Source organism: Nicotiana sylvestris, chromosome 6 (assembly GCF_000393655.2).
Source record: "Nicotiana sylvestris chromosome 6, ASM39365v2, whole genome shotgun sequence".
Lineage (NCBI taxonomy): Eukaryota > Viridiplantae > Streptophyta > Magnoliopsida > Solanales > Solanaceae > Nicotiana > Nicotiana sylvestris.
Genome location: NC_091062.1, coordinates 113999118 through 114022727, shown reverse-complemented (window position 1 = coordinate 114022727; position 23610 = coordinate 113999118). Strand labels below are relative to the sequence as shown.

General features: G+C 39.8%; 2 protein-coding genes across 2 annotated transcripts; both read left to right on the top strand.

The window, feature by feature from the left end:
- The first annotated feature begins 412 nt into the window (after positions 1–412).
- Positions 413–1455, top strand: LOC138871128 (uncharacterized). Its single transcript, XM_070148984.1, has 2 exons — positions 413–686; positions 803–1455. The coding sequence occupies exons 1-2, from the start codon at positions 413–415 to the stop codon at positions 1453–1455; spliced, it is 927 nt and encodes a 308-aa protein (XP_070005085.1).
- A 19-nt stretch (positions 1456–1474) lies between these two features.
- Positions 1475–4373, top strand: LOC138871127 (uncharacterized mitochondrial protein AtMg00810-like). The gene is made up of 4 exons (XM_070148983.1): positions 1475–1546; positions 1647–1831; positions 3339–3429; positions 3624–4373. Exons 1-4 carry the CDS (start codon positions 1475–1477, stop codon positions 4371–4373), a joined length of 1098 nt encoding a protein of 365 aa, XP_070005084.1.
- Positions 4374–23610: the final 19237 nt, after the last annotated feature.

Sequence of the window (23610 nt, the reverse complement as noted above, 5' to 3'; positions counted from 1 at the left end):
TGCACGTGTATGTATCAGTGAAGATTCATTGTAATTGATTTTCATTTCTCTCAATACACAGAAGATACAACTGTCCAGAAGCTTCTATTCACAATCTTCATCTTCTTCATTTTGAGCTAAGCTCAACCTCCACTCAACAATGGTGGATTTAACATGGTATCAGAGCTAAGAGAATTGATCGGAGCTGTGAAACTCTGGCTTTGAGAGTTGTTCTGTTAAATCTTTGAGAGAATCTTTCAATTGTTCTTCGTCTATTTTTAAATCCCTAATTTCTGAGTAAATCGGCAATGCCTGAGATAGATATTGGCAAACGCGACATCCGTTGTATCTACAACCTTCAGATGCGCCGGGAAATGTAATAATTTCAGTTCGATTGACTGGGAGCGAGAATTATTCGGTTTGGAGCAAAGCAATGAAGATCGCATTGAGAGATAAACGAAAATTAGGGTTCATAAAAGGTACATGCACCAAGGATCAATTCACTGATGATCTAGGCGAAGATTGGAAACGTGTTAATGCCATAGTTTTAACTTGGATCATGAACACTGTCTCGCCGGAGTTAGTGAATGGGATAGTGTATGCCAGCAATGCGCATGAGGTTTGGACTGATTTACAGGATCGTTTTGATAAAATCAATGGATTGAGGATCTATAATCTTCATCGTGAAATTGCTACAGTTTCTCAAAGTACCTCTAGTATTCTGCTTATCATTCTAGTCTTAAACTGTTGTGGGATGAATATAGTGCACTTATTCTAACTCTACCTGTAATTCCCGAAACAAGAGAATTCATAACACATCTAGAACAACAAAAGCTTTTTCAATTTTTGATGGGATTAAATGATAGCTTTAGTGCCATTAAAAGTCAGATGCTACTCATGTCTCCATCACCAAGTGTGAGTCGTGCTTATGCTATGCTAATTAATAAAAAGAATCAAAGGAAAGTCTGTATGACCAATACACCTATGAATGAGGTGAATGATTCTACTGCTTTGATAAGTTCAAGAAATAATTCACAGAAGTTCAAAAGGTATGAAAATCTATACTGTGAGTTTTATAGAACCAAAGGCCACTCTAAAGATACTTTTTATAAATTGGTGGGCTATCCACCTAGTTTCAAAGGAAAGAAGAAGCAGGAGTATCGACAAGCTAATGCAACCATAGGTGATGGATTTCATGCAAAGGATAATGCGTTTCAAGCAGCCACAACTGCAGATCCTAATGTGGAAAGACAAGGAGTGCACAACTATTTTACTGATAAGCAGTATAACCAGATAATAAAGCTATTGAATCATGACAAGGGAGAAGAATTTGCAGCTAATATGACAGGTAATACTGATTCTCAATTGACTCAAACATGTGATACTCCTTGGATCATTGATATAGGAGGAACAAATCATATGACTTCAAACATTAACTTGCTGACTGATATAACTAAATTACCTAACACCAAATGAGGTAATGTTCATCTGCCAAATGGAAAAACAATACCAATTATGTACCAAGGAAAGTGTAAGATCACAGGTGGTGAATCAATTAGAATGTTCTGTGTGTGCTTGACTTCAAATACAACTTACTATCAGTCTCAAAATTAACTAAGGAATTGTTTTGCTTAGTGCTTTTCTTTCCATCATTCTGTGTATTCCAGGACCTATGCATTGGGAGAGTGAGTGAGATTGATAAAGAAAAGGATGATCTTTACTTGTTATTACTAGATGGATCAAGTGCAAATAAGCTCAGACAACAGATTAAAGGTTGTTTGGCAGAAGATGCTATATCAGACAATAATGTGTGGCACAGAAGACTTGGACATGTACCAGCTAGAGTAATAAGGTAGCTGGCATTCATGAAGAACAAGATGCCTATAGATTGCAATTTCAATAAATGTACTATATGTCCATTAGCAAGGCAATCTAGGAAGCCTTTTCCCCTCAGTACAACTAGAGCAGGAGTGATTTTTCAATTAGTATATGTAGATATCTGGGGACCTTACAAAGTGCCTACTTCTAATGGAAATAGATATTTTTTAACACTTGTAGATGATCATTCTATGATGATTTGGATGTTCTTAATAAAATTGAAAAGTGATACACTTGTGCTTCTAAAGTATTTTATCAAGATGGTGAATGTGCAGTTTAACCATAGTGTTAAATGCCTTAGAACTGATAATGGAGCTGAGTTTTTTTAGCTCTGAATGTACAACCTTTTTATCAGATAATGGGATACTGCATCAAAATGGTTGCCCACACACTCCACAATAAAATGGAGTGGTAGAAAGGAGACACGGGCACATCTTAGAGGTGGCAAGAGCACTAAGGTTCCAAGGTAGTATACCACTACATTTTTGGGGAGACTATGTACTAGCAGCTTTGTATTTGATAAATATGCTGCCATCCTCTGTACTAGGTGGCAAATCACCATATGAGGTTTTCCACAAATCACCACCTTCGCTACTACACTTAAGAGTTATTGGTTGTCTTTGTTTTGCTACAGTCACCAGCCAGAATGATAAACTTCTACCTAGAGCAATAGTAGCAGTCCAGATAGGATATTCCATATCTCAAAAGGGGTACAAATTATACAATCTCAAGGACAAAAGTTTTTTGTCAGCAGAGATGTTGCATTTAGAGAGGATGTGTTCCCATTCTTAATGATGAAAGAAGGAAAAAGCCCTCTATTGTTCTTTGAAACAACTAGACAATATGCAACAGAACAACATGCATCTCCACAACAATATACTCCTGTCCAGGAACTGTAGACTTCTGATCAAGAACTAGGACAACTACATGGTGAATGTGAAGATGCAATACCCCAGCTAGATGACTTATCCAGCAATGATGCTGAAGAGGTTCTAGTTCAACAGTCAGACCAAGCAACAGAGATAGAACATGAGGAAATATCATATATGCAGCTTAGAAGAACTAACCGAGGGTCTAAAACACTAGTATGGACCAAGGATTATATCTACCCCTAACTATGAAGCTTTCTTCTTCTACTTGCCTATATCCTACATCCAACTATCTGGGGTATGACACATTAAGCAATGCATATCAGAGTTATCTTACTATAACGACAATAGATGTTGAACCTACTCCTATCATCAGGCAATGAAGGATAAAAAATGGATAGATGCACTAGTGAGCAACAAAACATGAGAGGTGGTTTTTATTCCTAAAGGCAAGGTTCCTATTGGTTGTAAATGGGTATACACAATCAAGCATAGATCAGATGGAACAATAGAGAGGTACAAAGCTAGATTGGTTGCTAAATGATACTGTCAACAAGAGGGATTAGACTATCAAGAAACATTCTCTCATATGGTTAAAATGCTAACTATTAGGATTGTAATTGCCTTAACAGCTATGAATCAATGGCCATTGTTTCAGATGGATGTTCACAATGCCTTTCTTCAAGGTGACCTTGAGGAAGAGGTATACATGCAACTACCTCCTGGATTTGGTAGCCAAGGGGGGAATACAGGATGTAGACTACTCAAATCCTTATATGGCCTTAAACAAGCATCCAGGCAGTGGAACCTTAAGCTCACTAATGCACTCCTATAAGCTGGTTTCAAACAAAGCAAGCTTGATCATTTTTATTCATATTGAAGAAACACAACAAACAGGTTATAATACTTGTGTATGTGGACGACCTTCTCATTACAGGTGATGATGCTGGTCTCATTCAAGAAGCCAAGAGAACTTTACAAAACAACTTTAAGATGAAGGACCTAGGGACTCTGAAGTACTTCCTAGGAATAGAGGTACGCAGATCACAACAGGGAATCTTGCTTTGCCAAAGAAAATATGCCTTGGAGCTGATTGCAGACTTAGGATTGTCAGGTTCTAAACCTACATTGACTCCAATGGAGCAGAACAAGAAACTTACTACTGCTGAATATGATGAACACTGTGCCATCAGTGATGATGCAACATTAGAAGATGTAAGAGAGTACCAAAGACTGGTTGGGAAGCTACTTTACTTGACATTAACCAGGCTAGACATAACATATAGTGTGCAGACCTTGAGCCAATTTATCCAATCTCCTAAGAAGTCACACCTTGAAGCAGCTTACAAAATTGTGAAGTATGTGAAAAATGAGCCAGGAGTGAGAGTGTTGATGAGTGCAGAAAAGAGTACAGCCTTAGGAGCATTTTGTGATGCAGACTGGGCAAGCTCTAAACTCAAGGAAATCAGTAACAGGTTACTTGGTGAAGTTGGGAACTCCTTGATAGCTTGGAAGTCGAAGAAACAAAACACAGTAGCAAGAAGCTCAGAGTTAGAATACAGGAGCATGGATCAAACAGTGGCAAAACTTATGTGGCTACTAGGTTTACTCAAGGAGTTGGAAATTAATGTTAATGCCCCAGTTTAGTTGTTCACAGACGGTAAGGCAACAATGCAGATAGCTAACAATCCTGTGTTTCATGAAAGAACAAAACACATAGAAGTTGATTATCATTTCATAAGAGAAAAGGTGCAGCAAGGCATGGTACATCCTGAGCATGTGCCAACAAAAGAACAAGAGACAGACATTTTGACAAAGGGACTTGGAAGTGTGCAACACTATCATTTATTGTCCAAGCTAGGGCTGTTGAATATCTTCACACCATCTAACTTGAAGGAGGGTGTTGAAGTGCTGGAATGACAACTGAGCGCAGTTACAAGCTGAGAAGCTAAGGCAGTGTATTGAGTGACAAGCAGTCACTTTAGCTTAGTGTTAGTTAGCTGTTAGAAGTCAGTTATAACAGAATTAGTTTTATTGTTAGTGCTAATTAAGTGAGCTAGCTAGAGTGTGTATATATACATGTGTATGTATCAGTGAAGATTCATTGTAATTAATTTTTATTTTCTCTCAATACATAGAAGATACAACTGTCCAGAAGCTTTTATTCACAATCTTCATCTTCTTCATTCTTAGCTAAGCTCAACCTCCACTCAACAATGGTGGATTTAACATATTGATAAGATTTGAACTAGATAGAATTTAGGAAGTACAAATATTTCTTGTTTTTCCATTTTATGAAATATGAGAAATTCCTGCGAGTTGAAGTAAGAGTTGCTCTTAAGGTCTTCTACGGTAAAGCTTAATAATTTAAGTAATTACTGTAATCCTAGTGGCTCATATATAAGTACACTGTACACATAAGAGATTTACGTGTATGTATCTATTTTGTATAGGTTACGTGTAACGTATTCCGTCATTACATTATTCTGGACAGCGTTGTCGGGATCGTTGAGGCCCCATGAAGACGACTCTACTTCACTATGAAGACGCGGTACTCATTAGCGAGCTTCTGGTGACCAATGATTCCGGATTCCCCTGCCTGCATCTTGCTTCTTGCTTTCGAGCCAGAGCTTGCTGGGTAGTGAAATGGTCCGTGAAGATTAAATAAGACTTGTGTTAAGCAAGTAAAGTAGTCAAACCAAAGAGGAAAAAAAAACAAGAAGCTGTTTTATCGTACTTTCACTGTTGTGGACCGACTTTCGTAAAGCTGTTGCTCAATTTTAAATAAAATTTTGATAATTTCCAGATGTCAAATTCTAGAAAGCATCCAAATTTTAGCGGCGAAATCCAAATTTTCTTCTAATTTTGAGAGGAAAGTATATTTTGGACGTATCATTCAGGATAAAAATAAAAATTAAAAAGATTTAGCTGCTGTCCCCAAATCGAGAATGCACGTTCACTTGTCCTGCTTTTCTTGTTTTCTTTTGTTGTTGTCTAATCATGGCTTATGTCTCCCTCAAACGCGTATTACCATTATGCTTGTTTTTTCTTATAGGCACTACAACATAAAATCACCGGTGTTCAAATCGAGCCGGAAAATTACATCAAATCAAAAAATTAAATCAAATCGATTAAGAAACTTGATTAGGTTTTATTTGACTTAGTTTGGTATGAAATAAAAAAATCTGAACTAAACCGACATATAAATATATAAATTTTATTTATATTTTTAAGACTTTATAATGAATTTTCTTTATAAAATGTAGAAATATTTGGGATCCTCTCATGTATTAACCTTGAAAGCATAAATTAACGAAAATTATTGTTAGACTACTAAGAAAATAACTATCATGTGTTACTAAAAAAATTCTCCTATTAGAATATTTTAATAGATCATATGTTTGTTAATTTTTTTCATATTTACTAAACATATATTCACTTATCAAAGCTTTATCTATAATTTTAACAAAGTAAGATTGAAATAATAATCATGTAACAAAAAAGCCCGAAAACCCGAAAAACCCGACAAAACGAACCAATCCAAACCGATATAGTTGGTTTGGTTTTGATATAAATCGAACCAATCCGGTCCATATACACCCCTAAATAAAACTATACATAGAAAAGTCACGTGCTTCACATACAGACTTGGCAAATTGCATATATATCACATTGACTAAATAATTTCACTATTTTTGTCCGTCCTTATCTGTGAGTAATGTGGCACAAAGAAGAAACTCATTCTTGAATGATAACTAAGCCGAATTAATGAGTGGCGTTGCAGCCTAATATTGTTCAATTTAACTTACTTCACTTAACTTCAACGATTCTGATCTTATAACTTTCTGTTTTAACTTTCTGTTTTATGTTTCTTTTTAGAAAAAAATAAAGATTATAAAATAATATATGCTCCGTTTTGGAATAAAATCGACGAATGTTTTGAGACCAGTTGCAATTAGTAAAGCGAATTTTCTGAAAAGAATTAGCATTCAAGTATGTCTCACAACATGTGGAAAATATTAAAGCGAACTGTGTAAAAGAGTACTCTCACGACCCGAACTTCCCCTTGGGGTCCGTGATGACACCTAACATTGTATTCGATAGGCAAACCAACGTTATCGAATATTATACCTTTTTTCTTTATCCTTTTATAATTAAAATTAAACAAAACTAAATCAGCGAAAATAAAAACGAAAGTACATAATTTAAATGATTACTCATATACTATTAACGAAAGCAAAAATAGATACCTCCCAGAAACTGGTGTCAAAACTCACGAACATTCTATGAGTACTACAAGTGATGGTTTGAAAGAAAATACACTTGTCTCGAAGAAAATAAACAGAAATGAAGTAAAGATAGGAGGGGACGCCAGGGCCTGCGGATGACTGCAGGACTACCTTGGGTCTCCTGAATGCAGAATCAGCAACCGACCTCTCGATCAACCACTACCAGCTCCGAAATCTGCACAGAAAGTGCAGAGTGCAGTATCAGTACAACCGACCCCATGTACTGGTAAGTGCCGAGCCTAACCTCGACGAAGTAGTGACGAGGTTACGGCGGGGCATAACAATATATATATAACCTGCAACAGTTTATACTAAGACAGAAAGGATTTATAGAATGAAATATAACAATAACTTACATTAAGTAAAAACGGAACCCAGGCTTTCTACCAATACTCAGTTATAACCAATCCTTAAGAGATTTTCAACACCACAATAATGAATCTCAACAGAAAAGAATACATAAGTAACACTTGATGCGGCGCGCATCCCGATCCCACCATATAATCAATAACAGTATAAACATTCACCCTTATTGCTCCTTGTTGCGGCGTGCAACCCGATCCCACCAGTCCATCCTTATTACTTCTCAATATATCATCCTTATTCCTCCTGTTGCAGCGTGCAACCCGATCCCATCTGTCCACTCTTATTACTCCTTGTTGCGGCGCGCAACCCGATCCCATCAGACAAACACATTCACCCTTATTCCTTCTGTTTCGACGTGCAACCCGATCCCACATCTCAGTACCAATCACAAAATAAGAACAAGTGTTTCACAATTTAGCTCAAACCCTCCACATCATTCATACCTCAAATCATAACCACGAGAGATCTATACAATTATAAAACTTTAACAGTTATTACAACACAGCGAGACCAACCAATTTGTACAATGAAGCACCAATAAACCAACTTCAACCAACAAGGTAATAAAATGAAACTACGAAATAATTAATACTTTAATAGAATAAATAACAGTTAACATGAAGCAATTAGACATGGAAACATTTATGAGCAAGTAGCAATCAAGACAGGAAACAATATAATAGGAAACAAGAAAGGGAATATGCTAAAATGATAATTTGGTGGCGCATAGGTACTCATCACCACACCTATATGCCACACACATGGAAATTCACATAGCAATTAAGTCGGGGATCTCTAATCTCTCAAGTCAAAGTTAGACCAAATGCTTACCTCAAGCCAACGGGTATTTCAAAGCTCAATCACTACTTTACCTATCGATTCCACCATCAATTCACTCGTATCGGTCATAATTAACTTAATAACATCAATAAACGCTACATAAATCAATTCTAATGCATAATTATAGGTTTTCTAATATTTTTCCCTAAAAGTCAAAACCTGACCCCGGGCCCGCTTGGTCCAAACTCGAAATTCAGACTAAAAATCTGATTACTCATTTACCCCCAAGTCCGGATATACAATTGGTTTTGGAATCCCCTAAATTTCGAAATTCCTAAGTTCTACCCAAAAACACCCAATTTCCCTATGAAAAACCTTAGATTCTAGGATGAAATCTTGTAAAAAGATGAAATAGATTGAAAGAGATGAGCTAAGAATCATTTACCTATGATTTGGGGAAGAAATGATCTTTGAAAAATTGCATCTTGAAGTTTAGGGTTTGAAATTTTGAGAAATGAATCAAAAATCCTGCTAAGTTATGTTTTAAATAGCTGCAGATGTCGCATTTGCAATTTGCAAATGTGAGACTGGCATCGCAAATGCGAACCTGTCGCATTTCTGCTACTGTTGCAAATGTGAACATTTGGTTGCAATTGTGATGACCCTCCCCTTCCCTGACTACTTCTGTCACGACCCCGGTTCGACCTCCGTGAACCATCGTGACGGCACCTAGTCCTCTACGACTAGGTAAGCCAAAATTGCGGAAGATAACCAAGTGCGGAATAAAAACAAATTAAAACAGAATGAAGAACGATAAAACAGTATTTAAACGTGCCGCTCAGCAAACACAATAGTTAACTCTCAAACCAATATATACTTCCAAGACCCGGAAACCCATGAATCGCAAGCTAAGTATTACTACACAGTACTCTAACTCCAGAATATCTAACAAGGAAAAGAAATACAAAAGGGCAAATGTTTAAAAGCTAGAATAGAAAGGGACTCACGGTCTGCGGACGCGGCAAATATACCTCGAAGTCGCTGGAGCAGTCGCCTCACCTCGCCTCAAGAGTGGTAGGACTGATCGCAGTACCTGGATTTGCACATGAAAAACATGCACAGAAGGGGCATGAGTACACCACAATGGTACTCAGTAAGTGCCAAGCCTAACCTCGGTCGGGTAGTGACGAAGAAGGTCAGGGTCCTACTGAGGTTAAATAAAATATAACGTTTGACAGTGTAGAACAGAACATTATAAATAAATACGGCAGTAAAAGTAACACAGGATATAATAAGAGCACCAACAACTATTACAGAGACAAGGCAAAACACGAAAAGAAATACGACTTAGCACCAAAATAACAACCGGGGATCTCCCAGGATACCGTCCTGTAGTCCCATATGTATATATCCAATGGATCTCCCGGGATCCCGTCTCGTAGTCCAGCTCATAGTGCACGGGGATCTATCGGAATTCCATTCCGTAGTCCCAAATGTAAATACCCAGTACTGGGGGAATCTACCAGTTGCATTCTCGTAGTTCCATATAACTGTGCAGAGGGATCTACCGGAATCTCACATCCGTAGTCCAAAAATAAAGAGACAAAGGGGAGCTACCGGAATTCCACATTAGTAGTCCCAAAATAAATACATAATAGCAACAGGAAAATATACAGAAATGACAAAATTTCATATTAAGGCAACAAGTGATTCTAGCCTAGCATGCTGCACAGAATTCAGGTAAGGCAGTTTGAGCAAGTAAAGCAATTAAGTCACTTAGACATGCTTTCCTAAGCTAACAACATGCTTAATAGTGCAAGTAATAAAAACAGGAAAGGAAACAAACTAGTAATTACTTAAAGAGAACCGAATTTCCAACAATTAGTACAATTACGCACTCATCACCTCACGTACAAGGCATTTCAATTACCAAATATACCAAATCCTAAGGGGAAGGTCCCCCACACAAGGTTAGACAAACCACTTACCTCGAACCGGCTCAAAAATCAACCCGAAACCACGCTCCTGGCACGAGTACTCGACTCCAAATGGCCCAAATATATTCAATTCAATTGCATAATGTAAATAACATCTCAAGTAACTGATTCTACAAAAAAATTCTAAGCTAATATGCGAAATTAGGTAAAATGACCAAAATGCCCCTCAAGCCCACGTCTCGGAATCGGGTAAAATTTATATTTTAAAATCCTCACGCTCTCACGAGTTCATGCATACCAAAATTATCCAAATCCAAGGTCAAATTCCCAATCAAAAGTCGAATTCAAGGTCTAAGAACTTTCTTCCAATATTTTCCCCAATTTTCATCTCTAATACGAAATTAAATGATGAAACTAATTATAGATTGATGGAATAAAATTAGAAAGGGTTAAAGAATTGTTACCCAATGATCTCCTCTTCAATTTTCTCCAAAAATCGCCCTCTCCCGAACTCCAAGTCGAATTTCCAACTTTTGAAACTAAACCCTAGAAATTTCATATTTCTGCCCAACTATTTCTGCATCTGCGGTCAAATAATCACATCTGGGATACCGCTTCTGCGGTTGGGGAACCACTTCTGCGGTTTGGTAACCACTTCTGTTGTTCTCACTTAAAATCCCAATCTCGCACCTGCAACCTCAAATTCCGCATCTGCGGTCACGCAGATACGGTTACTTATGATGCTTCTGCGGTTCCTGTCCCCCTTACTCATTTCCGCTTCTACGACCACTGTGCCGCTTCTGTGGCGCCGCACCTGCGGGACCCAATCTGCATGTGCGATTATGACAGATAACAGCTGAAGCTGAAATCTTCAAACTCCAAAAATCTTTTCGTCACCCATCCGAAATCACCCTGAGGCCCCTAGGACTTCAACCAAACATGCCAACCAATCCTAAAACATCATTCAAACTTGTTCCAACCTTCAGAACGCTCAAAACAATATCAAAACACCTATTTTTCATCAGATTCAAGCCTAAGAATTCCAAAAACTCTAAAATACGCTTTCGATTAAAAAGCCTATCAAACCTCGTCCGAATAACCTGAAATTTTGCACACACGCCACATTCAACACTACAGAGATACTCCAACTTCCGGAATTCCATTCCGACCCTCAGATCAAAATCTCACTATCGAGTCGGAAACTTCAAAATTCGACATTTCGGTATTTCAAGCCTAAATTAGCTATGGACCTCCAAAACACAATCCAAACACGCCCTTAAGCCCAAAATCACCCAACGGAGCTAACAGAACCACCGGTTTTCCATTCCGAGGCCGTCTTCACACTTTTCCGACTACGGTCAAATTTCCAAAACTAAGGCTCTCATTTAGGGACTAAGTGTCCCAAAACTCTCCAAAACTTAAAACCGAACATCCCGGCAAATCAAAATAGTAGAAATAAACACAGGGAAAATAGTTAATAGGGGATCAGGGTGTTAATTCTTAAGACGACCGGTCGGGTCGTCACATCCTCCTACACTTAAACATTCGTTCATCCTCGAACGAGCATAGAAATATACCTGAAGTAGTGAAAAGATGAGGGTAACGACTGCGCTTATCCTGCTCGGTCTCCCAGGTCGCCTCCTCAACCGGCTGGCCCCACCATTGAACCTTTACTAATGCAATGTTCTTTGACCTCAACATTCTAACTTGCCTGTCCAATATTGCCACTGGCTCCTCAATATAGGATAGATCCTTGTCCAACTGGATTGAACTGAAATCTAACATGTGTGACGGATCACGGTGATACCTCCGGAGCATCGAAATATGGAATACCGAAAGGACTCCGGCCAAGCTAGGAAGTAAGGCAAGCTCATAAGCAACCTCCCCAACACGCCTTAATATCTCAAATGGGCCAATAAATCTCGGACTCAACTTTCCTTTCTTCCCAAATTTCATAACGCCCTTCATAGGTGAAACCCGAAGAAGAACCCGCTCTCCAACCATATAGGAAACACACGAACCTTCCGGTCTGCGTAACTCTTCTGTTGGGACTGGGCTGTACGGAGTCTATCTTGAATCACCTTAACCTTCTCCAAAGCATCCTGAACCAAGTCTGTGCCCAACAATCTAACCTCACCCGGCTCAAAACAACCCACCAGGGATCTACACCGTCTCCCATATAAAGCCTCATATGGTGCTATCTGAATGCTGGACTGATAGCTGTTGTTGTAAGCAAACTCTGCCAATGGAAAGAACTGATCCCAAGACCCTCCAAACTCAATCACACACGCATGAAGCATATCCTCAAGAATCTGAATATTGCGCTCGGACTGTCCGTCCGTCTGAGGGTGAAATGCTGTACTCAACTCCATCCGAGTACCCAACTCATGCTGAACGGACCTCCAGAACCGTGATGTGAACTGAGTACCTCTATCTGAGATGATGGATGCTGGAATACCATGCAGATGAACAATCTCCCGGATATAAATCTCCGCCAACCGCTCCGAAGAATAAGTAGTACACACATGAATGAAATGAGCGGACTTGGTTAGTCGATCCACAATCACCCAAATAACATCAAACTTTCTCAAAGTCCGTTGGAGCCCAACTACAAAGTTCATGGTGATCCGCTCCCATATCCACTCCGGAATCTCTTTCTGCTGAAGCAACCCACCCGGTCTCTGGTGCTCATACTTCACCTGCTGATAGTTGAGGCACCGAGCTACAAATCCAACTATATCCTTCTTCATCCGCCTCCACTAGTAGTGCCGCCTCAAATCCTGATACATCTTCACGGCACCCGGATGAATGGAATACCGCGAGCTATGGGCCTCCTCTAGAATCAACTCTCGAAGCCCATCAACATTGGGTACACAAATCCGGCCCTGCATCCTCAATACCCCATCGTCACCAATAGTCACATCTCTGGCATCACCATGCCGAACCTTGTCCTTGAGGACAAGCAAATGAGGGTCATCATACTGCCACTCCCTGATACGATCAATTAAGGAAGACCGAGAATCCACACAAGCTAGAACCCGACTGGGTTATGAAAGATCCAATCTCACAAACTGGCTGGCTAAGGCTTGAATATCCATCGCCATAGGCCTCTTCGATGTTGGTAAATAAGCCAACCTCCCCAAACTCTCTGCCCAGTGACTCAAAGCATCGGCCACCACATTGGCCTTGCCTGGGTCATACAAAATAGTGATGTCATAGTCCTTCAGCAACTCTAACCACCTCCTCTGATGCAAATTTAGATCCTTTTGCTTGAACATGTGCTACAAGTTGCGATGGTCAGTATTAATCTCACAGGGAACCCCATATAAATAATGGGGCCAAATCTTTAGGGCGTGAACAATGGCAGCTAACTCAAAGTCGTGAACAGGGTAGTTCTTCTCATGTATCTCCAATTGTCTGGACGTCCTGCATCAACACCGCTCCGAGTCCAACCCGCAAGGCATCACAATAGATCGTATAAGACCCCGAACCTGTAGGCAGTATCAAAATTGGGGATGTGGTCAAAGCTGTCTTGAGCTTCTGAAAGCTCGCCTCACACTCCTCCGTCCACTGGAACGGAGCACCTTTCTGGGTCAACCTAGTCATAGGGGCTGCAATCGATGAAAACCCCTCCACAAAATGACGATAGTAGCCCGCCAAGCCAAGGAAACAGCGGATCTCGGTAGCTGAGTATGGTCTGGTCCAACTCTGCACGGACTCTATCTTCTTCAGATCCACCTGAATACCCTCACGCGACACCACGTGGCCTAAGAATGCCACTGAATCCAACCAAAACTCACATTTTGAGAACTTAGCATATAACTTCTTCTTTCTCAGAGTCTGAAGCACAGTCCTCAGGTGCTGTTCATGATTTTCCCGACTCTGGGAATACACCAGAATATCATCAATAAAGACAATGACGAATGAGTCGAGATACAGCCGGAACACACTGTGCATCAAATGCATAAAGGTTGCTGGGGCATTGGTCAGCCCAAATGACATAAAAAGTAACTCGTAATGAGGATACCGAGTCCTGAAAGTAGTCTTCGGGATATTTGGCTCCCGAATCTTCAACTGATGGTAACCTGAGCACAAAGCAATCATAGAAAACACCTGTGCGCCCTAAAGCTGGCCAAACAGATCATCAATACGAGGCAAAGGATAATGGTTTTTCACTGTAGCCTTGTTCAACTGGTAATAATCAATACACATAAGTTTAGAACCATCCTTTTTCTGCACAAACAAGACACGAGCACCCCAAGGTGATACACTGGGCCGAATAAAACCCTTATCAAGCAATTTCTGTAACTGATCCTTCAACTCCTTCAACTTAGGAGGAGCCATACGATATGAAGGAATAGAAATGGGCTGAGTGCCCGACAACAGATCAATGCCAAAATCAATATCTCTATCAGGCGGCATGCCTGGAGGATCAGCTGGAAACACATTGGGAAAATCCCGTACTACTGGAACTGAATCAACTGAAGGGGTAGCAATACTAGCATCTCTCACATTAGCTAAATACGCGTCACACCCTTTCTCAACCATACGCTGAGCTTTAAAAAAAGAAATAACTCTACTAGGAGTGTGGTCTAAAGTACCCCTCCACTCAACACGCAGTGCACCTGGCATAGCCAGTGTCACGGTTTTGGCGTGACAATCAAGAATTGCATAATGGGCCGACAACCAGTCCATGCCCAAGATAATATCAAAGTCAACCATGCTGAGTAACATTAAATCGACTCTGGTCTCAAAACCACTAAGAGAAACCAAATACGACCGATATATGTGGTCCATAACTAGAGAATCTCCCACAAGAGTAGAAACATAAACATGGGAACTCAAAGAATCCCGAGATACACCCAAATGCAGAGCAAAATAAGAAGATACATAAGAATAAGAGGAGCCTGGATCGAATAGAACCGATACATCTCTGTGACAAACCAGTATAATACCTGTGATGACAGAATCAGAGGCAACAACCTCGGTACAGGAAGGAAGGGCATAGTATCTGGCCTGGCCTCCCCCTCTGGGGCGACCTCTACCTCCCCGACCTCCATCTCTAGCTGGATGAGCAGGTGGGGTAGCAACTGGAGCTGTAACCATAGCCTGAGAACTCTGCGGGGCACGCTATGGCTGAGAAGTCTGTAGAGGTGCACCCCTCCCAAGTATGGGGCAATCCTTCATCATATGGCATGTGTTACCACACTCAAAACAAACTCTGGGAGGACGTGGTGGCTTTGACTGGCTCGGACCAGGTCTGCTGGACTGACCTCTGAAAGCACCCCGTACAGGAGGCGCGCTAGATACCGATGGTGCATAATAAGGCTCCTAAGGTCTAGGAGGAGCTAGGATACCACTGGCTGTTGGAAGAGCTGAATGAACAGGGTGACTCATATAAACCCTACCATGACGACCTGCTGCTGGGGCACAGGCACCAGAGAAATGGCCTAACTCGATCCTGATATACCCATGGTACGGAGAATGCAGTAACTCTCATCTAGAAATCCCAAAGCATCCTCCGATGCTAGACCACCGAATACAGGAGGCTTGTACCTCTTGAACCTCTCAAGCCTCAGCTCCTCCTCCTCAGAAGCCGCTACCCTATCCTCGGGCTGAACTGGCACTGCAGGCGGTATAGGAATAATCTCAGGGACCTGCTCAACATGCACTCGCTGCTCAGGAGTGCGGGCGGCAGAAGTTTATGCTCCTCCCTTGGCTTGAGATGTATCTACAGCAGGGGAAAGCAACCCTGGCTAAGCCAGAGTGGTGTACATGCTCATGAACTATGCCAAAGTCTCCTGAAGAGCTGGAGTAGTGGTAGCATTAGGCGTGTCAGGTGTCTGGACTCCGGCTGGAACTGCTGGTGGTACCTCGGCGGTAGCTCACGTAGGTTCTCTAGCTGCACCACGTGCGCGTCCTCGGCCTCTACCCCGGCCCTGGACTTTGACTGCTGCAATAGGGGGGCGCGGGTGCCTGATCATCTCAGGTAGCACGTGTCCTCACCATTTGTGAGAGAATAGAAGACATAAGTTTAGAATTGTGATTTCAAAATATCGCACGATAAGGAAATCAAATAAGTGGAATTTTCCTAATAGTTACATAACCTCTCGTAGATAAGTATAGACGTCTCCGTACCAATAAGCGAGACTCTAATAAACTGGCTTGTGATCCATGACTCCTATGAATCTAGAGCTCTAATACCAACTTGTCACGACCCCGGTTCGCCCTCCATGAACCATCGTGACGGCACCTAGTCCTCTATGACTAGGTAAGCCTAAATTTGTGGAAGATAACCAAAACGCGGAATAAAAACAAATTAAAACAAAATGAAGAGTGATAAAGCGGTATTTAAAAGTGCCGCTCGACATATACAATCCAACATTCTCATAATCAAGTACACTATCCCAAAACTCGGAAACTCACGAAAACACAAGCCTTTGGAATATTTAATAGTCTAACTTCAGAATATCTAACAAGAAAGAAAATACAGAATGACAATGTTTAACAACTAGAATAGAATGGGACTTCTCGGTCTGCGAACGCGGCAGATGTACCTCGAAGTCTCTAGAGCAGTCGCCTCCCTCAAGGATGGTAGGCCTGAGTAGCGGTACCTGGATCTGAACAGGAAAAACATGCACAGAAGGGGCATGAGTACACCACAGTGGTACTCAGTAAGTGCCAAGCCTAACCTCGGTTGGGTAGTGACGAGGAAGGTCAGGGCCCTACTGAGTTTAAATAAAATATAAAGATCAACAGTATAGAACAGAACTATATGAATAAATACAGCAGTAAAATAACACAGGAGGTACAGGACAACAACAACTATACAGAACAAGGTAAACATGGAAAGGAAATATAGCTCAGCACCAATAATAACAATCGGGGATTTCCCAGGATACCGTCCTATTGTCCCATATGTACATATCCAATGGATCTCCTGGGATCCCATCCTGTAGTCCAACTCATAGTGCGCGGGGTTCTACCGGAATCCCGTTCTGTAGTCCCAAATATAAATACCCAGTACTGGGGGAATCTACCGGGTGCATTCTCGTAGTTCCATATAACTATGCAGGGGGATCTACCGGAATCCCACATCCGTAGTCCCAAAATAAATAGACAAGTGGGAGCTACCGAAATCCCATATCCGTATACATATTGCACAAAAACTTCAGCATATAGTGCTGAAGTTTTTTAGTTAATCTTTAAAAACTTCAGCAGAACGAGCTGAAGTTTTCCTCCTGCACTGGGTAAAAATAAAACATAAATTAAAATTACATATTGTATAAAAACTTCAGCATGGGATGCTGAAGTTGTTTAGTTCATCTAAAAAAACTTTAGGAAAACAAGCTAAAGTTTTCCTCCTCCACTAGATAAAAAATAAAACATAAATTAAAATTACATATTGCACAAAAACTTCAGCATAAAGTGCTGAAGTTTTTTAGTTCATCTTTAAAAATTTCAGCAAAATGAGCTGAGGTTTTCCTCCTGCATTGGGTAAAAATAAAACATAAATTAAAAATTTATATAGCACAAAAACTTCAGCATGTGATGCTGAAGTAGTTTAGTTCATCTTTAAAAACTTCAGGAAAATGCTGAAGTTTTTTAATTCATTCTTGAAATCTTCAGCAAAACAAGCTGAAGTTTTCCTCCTGCACTATGTATTTTATTATGATTTTTTGGAAAAACTTCATACCAAAAAATGCTTAAGTTTTCCGGAATATGTAAAATATTTTTCATATAATTTTTAGTATGCTGAAACTTTTTAGTTCATTTGCTAAAACATGCTTAATATTTTGTCCTGCAATATGTAATTTTCGGATAAGTTTTTGTTAATTCCTGCTGAAATTATTTAGTTCATTTCCATGCTTAATATTTTGTCCCGCAATATTTAATTTTTAATGAGTTTTTGTTAATGCCTGCTAAAGTTATTTAGTTGATTTCCTCTGTTATTTTTTAAGTTTAAAGAGGATTAATATTAAAAAAACACACAAAAACATTAAAACAAAAACATCATTTTTCATTAAATAAAATAAAACATAAATTAAAATTACATATTGCACGAAAAATTCAGCAAAAATGCTGAAGTTTTTTAGTTCATTCTTGAAAACTTTAGCAAAACGAGCTGAAATTTTCCTCCTGCACTATGTATTTTATTATGATTTTTTGGAATAACTTCACACCAAAAAATGCTTAAGTTTTCCGAAATATGTAAAACATTTTTAGTATGCTGAAGTTTTTTAGTTCATTTGCTAAAACATGTTTAATATTTTGTCCTGCAATATGTAATTTTTGGATGAGTTTTTTTTTTAATTCCTGCTGAAGTTATTTAGTTCATTTCCTCTGTTATTTTTCGAGTTTAAAGAGAATTAATATTAAAAAAAACACACAAAAAACTTAAAACAAAACAGAATTTTTCATTAAAAAATAAAAGATAAATTAAAATTACTTAAAAAGAAAATAACATAATAACCCTTTAACTAAAAGGATTATCCAAAAACAAAAAAAAAACTAATCGATCATATCGTCATTGTTGTCGTCACTGTCAGATGGACGAGCGTCTTCATCACCAAGATTATCAAATTTGGTCAGCATCACAAGCGTATCAAGCTTGTTATTGATTTCTTCTAGCTCCCTGTCGTACTTCTCTATCACCTTATCCAGCTTCAACTCAAACGCCTCTATGATGTCTTGCTTAATTTTGTCAACTATTTGCTTGATGACAACATCTATTTTTCTCCCTTTTGTATTTTATCTGCTAAAATATATATGTTTGAGTGAATAAACTCACACGGTATAACATACTTATATAGGCGAAAAAAACTTCTGCATGGTATATGAAAAGGCAAAGAGGAATTTTAAACGTCTAATGAAAAGCGTGCATGAATGTGATAGGAATGTAATTATTACACTAATACATACCCCCAACGCAATATAATTACTACTTTAATTGTGTTTGTTACGTTTACTCCTGTATACTATGAAATTAATGCTGAAACATGCTGAAGTTTATTTAGTTCATTTGCTAAAACTTCAGCCCAATGTGCTGAAGTTATTTAGTTCATTTCTAAAGCTGAAGTTTTTGTCACGGATTCATTAATTCTGTCATACAACTTTTTCAAAAAACTTCAACCAAATATGCTGAAGTTATTCAGTTTATTTCTAAAAACTTCAGCACTTAATAAGCTGAAGTTTTTGTCCTGGATTCATTAATTTTGTCATACATCTTTTTTCAAAAACTTCAACAGAAGATGCTGAAGTGATTTAGTTCATTTGTAAAAACTTCAGGACAAACAACCTAAAAGTTTTCCTCCTACACTATGTAATTTTCTCCTGCATGCTGAAGTTAAATTTAGTTTATGCTTAAGTCTTGTCCTGCATTAATCACCTTCTTCATAAGCTTTTTTTTCGAAAACTTCACTATAAACAAGTTGAAATTGTTCTAGTACATTTGCTCAACTTCAGCTTCAATGTGCTTACAATTTTTATGAACTACATAATTAAATTCTTCTGTTCACTTTCCTAATACTTGTCACTAAACATGCTTCTGCAGGATGAGTTCGATTTGCGTTGTTATTACTTTCAGTGGGAGGTGGACTCTTGATTTCAAATACTTGGATCATGATACAAAACTTGTTCTACTTAATAAGCAAATATCATTCAATACTTTCCTGAAGAAATTAGTGAAGTTACAAATATTGATTCAAGCAGATATTCACTAAAAGTATGGTTTGATATCAAACTAAATACAAGCAAAGGAATGCTTGTAACTTCAAATGAAGAACTCAGTACCTGCATACATTTGCTTACAACTGATTTAGCCTACAACAATTGCCATTTCGTCATAAAAAAAGTACAACATTCAGAATCTGCAGCATTCAAACAATCTCTTGCATATTCAATAGATTCAGAACCTTTTGTTGATTATCAACATGAACTAGGACAACCAATAATGGAAGTAGACAACGAGCAACAACCTTCTAACATTACAGCTGCTTCAGAATATATAATGATGCAACAATTACCCGCTCCTCCAATAAAATCATACCAGTTTCTCGATGACCAAGAAGAAGAAAGACAGCTAATAATGCAAATTGACAACCAACACACAATCCAACAAAGTTTTTTGTTACCTTCTGCAATGATAAGCAACAACGAATATGAATTAAATATGGAGCTTATACCGATAACATCAGATAAATTGAAGAAATTGCTGAAACTTCTAGTGCTTCTCAGAAATCAAGAAAAAGAGTGAGGAGAAAGCTGAAAGAATCTCCACCATGTAAAATACTTAGGCACGATGCATTGCCTGAGGAAGTAAGAGTAGGATCAATTTTTGAGAACAAACAAAACATGACAAAATTTTTCTACAGCTTGGAGATAAACCATAAAGTTGATATCACTGCTTGTTTACCTTGAAAATGGTAATAACAATTAAATTTGATTTTGGGACTCTAAAAATACGTGATCTATTTTCATGCTGGCTGTTAAGAAGTTGATGCTATGTATGTAAGACTTAGAAACGAAATGAGAGTTAAGAATATGGTGATAATCAAACCGACAGGCTAACAATCGGGGCCTCGAGCTTGTCGATTCGGGGGCCTCGAGGTCGATTCCAGAGCTCGGTTGGGAGCTATCGAAGGTAATCGAAGTATGACTAATAGTTGGAGTAAAATTAATAAAAGCTCCTTATTTCCAATAATAAGTGCTAAATGAAGAACAATAATGAAGACAATAAATGGGAGCAATAATATCAAAGAATATGTTAGAGAGAAAAGAGAATATTCTTGTGGAACAACTGAAGCAACAAGTTCCTCTAAAATGATAAGGATCCCCTTTATATATATGAGGGGAATCCTAACATAGTACAAGATGCATTAATTCCAAAGATAGGGGGATGGGACAGCTAGATGACACCCTAATTCAGGGTCAGGGTAGTCCACTAGGCTCTGTCAGTCCTAGCCGTGTACCTTGGGAACTCCCCATTTCTGCCATAGCTATGGTCAGAATTATTTCAAGGTCGGGCATAGACGAACCTCGAGGGGGGAAACTTGACCATAGACTTGTAGCCTCGAGGCTTCGAGATGATCTTCTGAGGTACCTCGATGATGAGGAATTGGACCTTCCGATTTCACCGTATACAGATAGTCCCCGCATTTCTTAGAGAGGAACGATAAGAAACGATTTTGACACCAACTCTTCGGACTTCCCGCGATGATGTCAAATTGATGATATCATACTTATGACTTAAGACTTCACGATAACTAGGACATCCCATGGACTTGTCTTTTCAGCGTCATTCAATGCGCTGTCGATTCCCATTCTTCAAAGCAACCATATCATCGTCGATTCAGTTTCCAATAATGCATTGATTGCGCTTACTGATCCGTCTTTCAAAGGCATTGATGGCGTTGTTGGCCATACTATCACCCCTATAAAATGGGGCCTTCCGTTACTATCTTTTTATCCAAGTGCCTTTCAGAACCTTTCCATTACTTTCTTCCCACTATCCTCCTTCATTTCTACCCACCATGTTTGGGGTATATGGCCTTAAGGTCTTACGGCGACATTCCCATTAGCCATGCCATGGCCTTTTGCCTGGGCGTTTCTTTGCCGAGAGAGATTATATTGTCTTGTCGCTGTTGTTGCTATTGTTACGGTTGTTACTGCTATCGTCGTCGGTTCGAGGTGATGAGATAAGGGGGCTGACTTTTTCCGACTTAGGAGGACGTTTGGACTCTACACTGCTGCTCGAGAGAGCATTCTGACTATACACCGCTTCTCACTCTCCTACCCTGGCCTGGTATGGCACTTCATCCCCTTAGTTTTCCAAGGGATAAAATGGCACCACTGGCCATTAGAATTACACGGTACAATGTCCCGGAAGGCATACCCAGAGCGGCCGTGCAAGTAGGGTTGATGCCCGCCGAATCTTCAACCTCTGGCTTCGGCAGGCTATGTCTCTTTTTTCTGCTTCTTCTGCGTCACTTTCCTCTTCTTCATCTTCGCCTTTTCCTCTTCTTCATCTTCGCCCTCGGAGATATTATTCTGGAGGATCAAGATGAAACCCCAAAGGAGGTGGCGGTCAAAGGTATTGTAGCCGATGATACATGCTCGAAGAGATGGCGCTCAAAGATGTTGCTGCCAAGGATGCACCTTTGGGAGTAGATTAGGCTCTTGTCTTTTGCTATACGTGTATCTTTTCTCTTCTTTGTTTCTGTGTAAGTACCCGTTGTGGGCTTTTGTAATCATATTTAAAGACCCCTCGTGGGCTTTTGTAATCAAATTTTTATGAATGTGAAGATGTTTCTTCAATTTTGTCTTCGATTTTTGCTTTATTTACTTTTATTTGCATTTATGGAGACTCTGAAAGCATGATTCTATTGGCTACTGCCAATATCGAACCCAAATGAGAGTGTGTTTTTCTGGCCTTTGATTGACTAATATGACACCAGTGGAACCCTTCGCCGTTCCTTGGATCAAGCCTGGATTGAACCAATAAACTCGGGTCGTCGGGACCCTTACTTCTAGTTGAATGAAAGTAATGTTTCGATCCTAGAGACCATGATTTATCACTTAGGCTTCGCGGTAATCTTTGAGGAGACATTCTCTTGGAGGCCTAAGGGTAGGGACTTCCTTTGAACTTTCGAGGGCAGTCCCCAAGTGGATGTTCGTTCAAATCTGGACCACTTGGAAACTTTCTTTGAACTTAGCGTAGATAGCCTTAAGGCGCTATAGATAGATCCTGGAAGGAGGTTTGCCCTAATTCAGATGGCACCCCAGGACCAAGCCCATGTGGGTGGAGCTTAAATGCTTGTTTCCTTGGAGCCTAACTCCTTTTTGGCGAAAGTCCCGGAAGTTGGGTACCACCTCGAGACTTGTTATGATGTCATTGGCTTCTTGGAGCCTAACCTTTTTCTGATGGAGGTCCTCGAGGTCGGGTACCACCTCAGGACTGGCAATGATGCCGTTGGCTTTTTAGAGCCTAACTTCTTTTTGATGGAGGTCCTCGAGGTTGGGTACCACCTCGGGACTAGCGATGATGCCGTTGGCCTTTTAGAGCCTAACTTCTTTTTGATGGAGGTCCTCGGGGTCGGGTACCACCTTGGGAATGGCGATGATGCCATTGGCCTTTTTGAGCCTAACTTCTTTTTGATGGAGGTCATCGAGTTCGGGTACTACCTTGGGACTGGCGATGATGCTGTTGGCCTTTTAGGCAGGCGAATCACTGCCCTTTTTTCCATATATAGGGTCGTTTATGCTCCTTTGGAGATCACATCATATTAAGTAGTTGCCCTTCTTTTTCTGTGTTAAGTCTCTCATCACTTCAGTACTAATGTACTAGCACATATTCCTACTTTAGCTCTCTAATTTTGCCACAGCCATGACTGCTACATCGGGGTCTGTTCGGCAGGGAGGGGAGAGTTCCGCCTCCGACGTTCAGGACCAACGAGAGTATACCTTAAAGATTACTTCTTTGATAGGAGAAGAGCACCTTGATTCGTGAGAAAA